Here is a 7,500-nt window from a genome sequence, read left to right on the forward strand (position 1 = left end):
ATGTGGTGTTTGGTGAGAGAACATGATTCCTCACTCTATGCAACCACAGAGAACACTAAATACTGAACACTGAATTCTGAAAACTGAACACAGAACTGAATACTGAACTGAATACCAAAATGAATACTGAATACTGAATACAGAACTGAATACTGAGCATTAAATGTGTTTCTGAATCTTTGAAATCTTCTCGATGGAAGAAAAAGTTACTGTGGAGCTGTCTATGGAGGTCACGTGTTCAGTGCTGAGAAATGGGATACATTAATCTCTTTATTTTCATTATTTCATTTCACGGATTCACAATAAAATTAACCTTGGGCTTTTGAATATTGGATTGGTATAATAATAAGAATTGGTAGAGTATGTTTGCAGAGTACCAAAACTAGACTGGCTTGTTGTATTCAGAAAAAAAAACGTATCCAATAAAATTCTCCAATACACTCACAGCACCTCTAATAAATATTGAGTTTTATGTTGAGTGTAATAGCAATGGATGCTGACACACGGTGTCTTGATAAGTGCTTAGTCACTTGTATCCAATATTCTTTTGAGGGTCATCATCTGTGTGAAATGTATGAATGTGGCATGAGACATCAGTAGAGCGGGCAGTGTGTATGCACACGTATAACTGCCCAGGGAAATTACAGTAACTTAGCCTATTCAACTTTCTAAATAGCTTTTCAGATTCATAAAACAAAAACAAATGATAACCACGAAAATAATGAAAAACATTTTTATCGATCGTTCAGGGCAGGAAAAGTATGCCATGAATTGCCAATGCAAATGGAAGTTCTCCAATGTCCGTGTCCAGTGAGAAAATTACTATTTTTTTTAATAAAAAATATCTTGTCAGCACACAGCACAACTGGGGCACCGTGACACCCTGACACTTGTGCATGGTGGAGTAACACCAGTGGCGGAACAATTGCACACGGAACCACAGGGCAAAACACAGATAGGGCCTTCCATGCGGCTTTGCCAAGGTCACAATAGCCACCACTCCCCACCACCACCAACACAAGAGGACCCTGGGCCCAAGGACAAATGCCCTAGTTGCAACCCCCCCTATAGCTATAGCTACATCCCTGTGGAACACCCACCTTCTCCTGTCGACTCCATCCGAGACGCCGTGTTGACAGTGTCTCCAAATAAACAATACCTCGGCATCTTCAGACCCACCACGCCAGCACACACAGGACCTGCAGGGGGGGAGAGGGAGGTGGGGGGGAGGAGTAGCCAGAGAGAGCGTGTCAGAGAGAGGAGGAGAGAGAGGCGGGAAGTGTGTCAGAGAAAGAGAGACACAGAGAGAAAGAAGCAGAAAGACAGGCAGAGGGAAAGAAAGAGAGAAACCGAAGACGAGACATGGGGAATGACAGATGATGAAAAAGAGGAGAGAAGAAAGACAAAAGAGGGGGAGGGAGAGAAAACAGGGGGTTAAATGAGCGCCTTGGGATGAGCTGTGGACGATGACGATGAGCCCTGTTATGGAAACTCAGCAGGGAAACCGGGAGATGCAACACAACGCAGAACACAACATGGTAGGGGTGGGCGATATGGCAAAAATGTCACGATTATCACAATGTTTTTTACATGAAACCTCGATTTTGATTTTTTTATCACGATATTCCATCCAAAAAATAAAAACAACAAAAATACATTTTGATATGCTTGTAATTTGTAATTTGCAGTTAATAAAATGCTAACACACTGATGGCACTACTCTCATAAAGTGCACAATTAGAAGAATACAATAATGTAAAGAATAAAAGTGAAGACAACAACACAAGTAAGTACATTACATTACATTACATTGCATTTGGCAGACGCTTTATAACCAAAGCGACTTTCAAAAGAGGACATAATCAAGCCAACATCACAAGCAAATACAAAGTGCACAGGAGATATACAGAACAACAAGTGCAGTTGCAAAGAGGAGTTAGGTTTTTTTTTTGTTTCTTATATATATATATATATATATATAAAGAGTAAATAACGAGTACACACACACACAAACACACACTCACAAACTAAACTAAACTAAACATCATGTCAGGAGTCTGCCCTGGGGAAAGGCCAGTTCAAGCATTAGTCTAGTAGATTTTCTCGAAAAAGGAATGTCTTTAGTTGTTTCTTGAAGGCTGCAAGAGATGTGCTTAGTCTTGCTGCCTCTGGGAGACTGTTCCACCACTTGGGTACCACAACGGAGAACAATCTTGACTGAGAGTACCTAGAGCGACTGGATGGCAGAGCCAGACATCACTTTGATACTGATAGTCAACATCCTCACTGCAGGACGATCTATACGATTTCTTCACTTTGGCAGATTCGAGACGATCTTGTACTGATATCACGATTCACGATTTATATCGTCATATTGCCCACCCCTACGACATGGCAAGCTCCACAGCCATCACATACACAGCAGAGAGAACAACAGACAGACACTGCACCGCACGGCCCATCGGCACGCTCCACAACCATCACACACACAACAGGCACACTCCAACCATCACAACACTATCAGTTTCGGTCAGACACACACAGGAACAGGTACACACAAGTCTACACATAGGCCTACTGTACAACCTAGCTCATACAATCTAATGGGGCTCTGTGCTGAATGTATTTAATAGCTCACAATCACACACACACACACACACGCATACACTCACGTCGCACGCACACACACACACACCTTATGCATGTCTATGGACAGCTCCCACAGACCTACAGTACCACACAGTAGGTCCCCCACATACCTCACACAAGTCTATATGTTCACGAAAGCTGACATACACACTATACAGATATACACAACTATCCATGTATGGACATGATGGCTGACAACATCTTACATCTTAGTACACTGATCTTTCCAATCAGACACCCAATCAGGACTTCTTTTTAAAACAGTGTGGACACACACACACACACGCACACGCACACGCACGCCCACACACGCACACGCACACACACACGCACACGCACACACATACACACACACACGCACATGCACACACACTACACTGTAAAGCAGTGTGTTAACGAGTGTGAACTAAATTGGATTTCTCAGCATTGGCAGTCTGCGTCAGCATTGCAGCGATGGGGAGAGAGAGAGGAGTTGAACACGCGTCGTCGTACTGCTCTGAATAGGGCTGTGCTGCTCTTGTGAAATAGGGATAACCAGAACAGGGAAACAAAACAGCTGATGCAGTCCACGGCAGTTTTCAGATTCCACTGTGTGATTAGTTAGTGCGGTTTCAGATGCCCACCCACACAGTGCACTTTTGCTGTGCTAAATTAACACACAGAGAGTCCAATTTAACACCCATGGTGCTGCTCTTATTGTCAAAGAGTTGAGTCATTACGCTGCATAGTTTACAGGGCGAGTGACAGCTCTTAGATGGAAAGGCAGAGAAAAGGCATTGGCTTTTCCGAAGAAGTGCTTTAACACAGCCAAGGGGCTGAGCTGTCCTTCCTTGGAGACACGGTAGATATGTGAATGTGTGTGTGTGTGCGTGGGTGGGCATGTGTTTTGACTACATAGACCATGATGTCTAACCCCAACGCAGAATTTATAAACAGTTTATTTCATTATCTATTTTGAATTCCAGTTATTATATGTTGTGATTGCAACACTCTTGTAGCGAGATCGAGAGATTGAGAGAGAGAGAGAGAGAGAGAGAGAGAGAGAGAGAGAGAGAGAGAGAGAGAGAGAGAGAGAGAGAGAGAGAGAGGAGGCAGAATGAAGAAATGAGAAAGGGAGAGAGAGAGAGAGAGAGAGAGAGAGAGAGAGAGAGAGAGAGAGAGAGAGAGAGGAGGCAGAATGAAGAAATGAGGAAGGGAGAGAGAGGGAACGATAGCAGCAGACAAAAAATACTGGCAGAGAAGAAACGAACGAGTGTTGTGTAAGAGAGGGAGGTTAAAAAGATGACAGCACAAGCCTACAGGTGAGTCATCTGGCATTTACCCAGCCTGCCATCCACAAATAGCCGAGGCAACCAAGGGTGAGAGAGGCTGGGTAAAGCCTGCTGCCCTATAACACTGCTATGGTGTGTTAAGACACAGGCTGAAGCAGTATGGGGTGGTGGGTTTCAGTCTGGTACGTGGTACGTTTCGGTGTGTTACATCCTGTTGTGTTACGGTGTGGTGCATTCCCAGAGGTGGCCAAAGTAAAAGTCGAAGTAAATTTATGCTGTAAGTACAACACTAGCACATGATATTACATAGTGGTTTCACCAGTTATTGTAAATTTGGGTGTGGTACAGCTTGGTAGGTACAGTGTGGTGAATTTGGGTGTGGTACAGCTTGGTGAGGTACGATGTGGTGCATCTGCAGTGCGAGGTTCCTGCCCTGTGTGAATGCCTATCCGTACCAGCAGCTGGTATTTGGGTATTGGGTATGGCACCCGGCGGTGCTCGAGGTGGTGCTCACCTGTGTGGATGCCTATCCGTAGCCGCAGCTGGTCGTTGGGCCGGTGGCGTATCTTGAAGGTCCTGACCTGTTCCAGCAGCGCCAACGACATGCTGGCCACCTCGCGCGCATGCAGCTTGCCGTTGCGCACCGGCAGCCCTGACACCACCATGTACGCGTCACCGATCGTCTCCACCTGCACAGGAAACAGGGGACAGAGGACAGGTGAGAGAGGACAGGTGAGAAAGGAAAAGAGAGAGGACAGGTGAGAAAGGAAAAGAGAGAGGAAATGATAGAGGACAGAGGAGAGGTGAGGGAGGACAGGAGAGAGGACAGAAGAGAGGTGAGAGAGGAATGGATAGAGGACAGGAGAGAGGACAGAGGATAGGTGAGAGAGGACAGTAGAGAGGATAGGAGAGAGGACAGAAGAGAAGGAAAAGAGAGAGGAAAGGAGAGAGGACAGAAGAGAGGTGAGAGGGGAAAGGAGAGAGGGGACGGGTGAGAGAGGACATAAGAGAGTTGAGAGAGGAAAGGAGAGAGGGGACGGGTGAGAGAGGACATAAGAGAGTTGAGAGAGGAAAGGAGAGAGGGGACGGGTGAGAGAGGACAGAAGAGAGGACAGAAGAGAGGGGAAAGAGGAAAGGAGAGAGGACAGAAGAGAGGGGAAAGGAGAGAGGACAGAAGAGAGGTGGAAGAGGAAAGGAGAGAGGGGACGGGTGAGAGAGGAAAGGAGAGAGGACAGAAGAGAGATGAGAGAGGAAAGGAGAGAGGACAGAAGAGAGATGAGAGAGGAAAGGAGAGAGGACAGAAGAGAGATGAGAGAGGACAAGGGACAGTTGAGAGGTGCCATGTAATGGTGATGAGACAGATTAAGGAGGCAGGTGAGAGGTGACATGGGACAGGTCATGGTGACAGATGAGCGAGGTGACAAGTAATGGTGACAGGGCACAGGTAATGGTGGCGTGTAATAGGTAATGGGGACAGGGGACAGGGGACAGGTAATCCACAGGTACTGGTATTATTTTTACCTTATGTTTTATCTTAATATTTTAAATGTTTTTTGACTCTAATTTATTTCCTTCTTTCTTCCCTGTTTCCTTTCATTTACATTTGTTAACTTTGTGAAGCACATTGAGTTGCACCTGTGTATGAAATGCGCTATATAAATAAACATGCCTTGCCTTGCATTGCCTGGTGACATGGGATGTTGACAGAGCACACAGGAGAGGTGAGAGAGGGCACAAGTAATGGTACACGGGAACTGATAAAAAAAGGGACCTGGGGGGCGCTGTGGCGCAGCGTGCTAAGGCCCCCACATTTGGGCTTGCATGCCCACCCTCGGGGACCCCGGTTCGAGTCCGGCCGGGGTCATTTCCCGATCCTCCCCTGTCTCTCTGCCCCATTCGCTTCCTGTCACCATCTTCAACTGTCCTGTCAAATAAAGGCATAAAAGCCCCTAAAAAAAAGGGACCTAGTGGCGGGAAATGGTGAAAGCCAATGGTGAGATAGGCTACAGAGGACAGGTAGTGGTGACATAAGACAATCATGAGAGGGGACAAGCAATGGTGATATTGGTGACAATGGTGACCCTAGGGGACATACAGTATGTTGGAATGGCAGATTATATAACATTACATTACTTTTATCCATACCAACTTTCAGTTATTTGCAGAGTTTTGGTTACAGTCCCTGGAGCAACATGGGGTTAGGTGCCCTGCTCAAAGGCACTTCAGACATGGATGGTGGTGTAGGGAGAGGTAAGGGTGGTATTCAAACCTGCAACCCTCTAATCTTAAAACCACCTCCGTAACCATTAGGCCACAACTTCCCCCACAATGTGATGTCAACAGAGGACAGCTCTGACAGGTAGTGGGTGACAAGGCCCCAGGGGACAGGTTACAGAGGTGGCATGTGACAGGTTCATAATGGTGACAGGGGACAGGAGAGAGGTGCAGAGAGAAATGAGCTCCGTGCTCAGGAGACAACAGGGGACATGCTTCTGACACGCTGACAGCTTTGGCTGGGCACGGGACAAAGACATATTAAAGGGCTCCAAACCCAATACATACAATGTAATGGGGATCCAATTCTGGGCCCCCTCTCTCCCTGGGCCCGGGACAACTGCCCCCTTTGTCCCCCCCTGTCGGCTTCCCTGGATATGCTTCTGACATGCTGTCTCTGGCGGCATGACACAAGCTCCTAAGCCAGATTATCTCACAGTCATGGAGAGCATTGTGTATGCGAGTGTATGAATAAACATCTGACTCATTCAAACATGATTCATTCCCCCTTTTTTCACTCTCCATGTTATTATCTATTATCTTTGTGTTGCACTGTTATTCATTGAGTCAATCTAGGTTGTGAAGAAACAAAACGTGTGTGCCCAGTGTACAGTAGGCCTATGTTGCACACATCTTCTGACAATATTGTGCTATTCTAGTGTGGCATGTATTGTATTGTATTTTACTGGGTTGTACAGTATTGTATGGTATTGTATTGCATTCAGGGTTGTCACACCTGTCAAATGGCCAAATGCTGGTGAAATTTCAGTCTGAACAGTAGAAAAGAAAACTTACTAGCCACTTTGATGCATTAATGAGTGTTTGTTTGGCTGGGAAGATTGACATCTACTAGCCACTTTGGCTGGTGATGAAAAAATTATAATTCAGAGCCTTGATTGTATTGTATTGTATTGTATTGTATTGTACTGCACTGCACTGCACTGCATTGCATTGCATTGCATTGTATTGTATTATATTGTATTAGATCTGATTTGATTATATTCTTTTCAATTTTATTGGATTCTATTCTATTCTGTTATCTTATCATACGTATTGCTCAATATGGCCAGTGTGCGTGGGCAGACAGAGGGAGATGCAGTGCTGTAGACGGTGGCAGTGCCTAAAGCGCAGTGCAGTAGTGCTTACACTAACTAGACTGGCTGCACCGGGGGAAAATACAGTGTTAATTCAACACTTAGAGAGTGTATTAGGGTCCCAAAATACTCTCACGGTGTGTAATTAACACGGCAGTCTGCTAAAGGTCAAGAGGAGCGGAGTCTGCTGTACTGTGCAGTACTGTATGAGG

At 45.7% G+C, this 7,500-nt stretch overlaps 1 protein-coding gene across 1 annotated transcript in view; it reads right to left on the bottom strand.

Annotated features, from left to right (window-relative positions):
• The window catches only part of npr2 (natriuretic peptide receptor 2), an 84,970-nt gene that overhangs the window by 2,945 nt on the left and 74,525 nt on the right, over nt 1-7,500 (bottom strand). Inside the window, exons 19-20 of the mRNA XM_063210317.1 lie at nt 4,435-4,609; nt 1,101-1,199 (exon numbers count right to left, since the gene is read on the bottom strand). Coding sequence (XP_063066387.1) covers nt 1,101-1,199; nt 4,435-4,609 — 274 coding nt within the window. The remainder of the gene's footprint in view (nt 1-1,100; nt 1,200-4,434; nt 4,610-7,500) is intronic.

The sequence above is a fragment of the Engraulis encrasicolus genome, chromosome 11, assembly GCF_034702125.1.
Source record: "Engraulis encrasicolus isolate BLACKSEA-1 chromosome 11, IST_EnEncr_1.0, whole genome shotgun sequence".
Classification (NCBI taxonomy): Eukaryota; Metazoa; Chordata; class Actinopteri; order Clupeiformes; family Engraulidae; genus Engraulis; species Engraulis encrasicolus.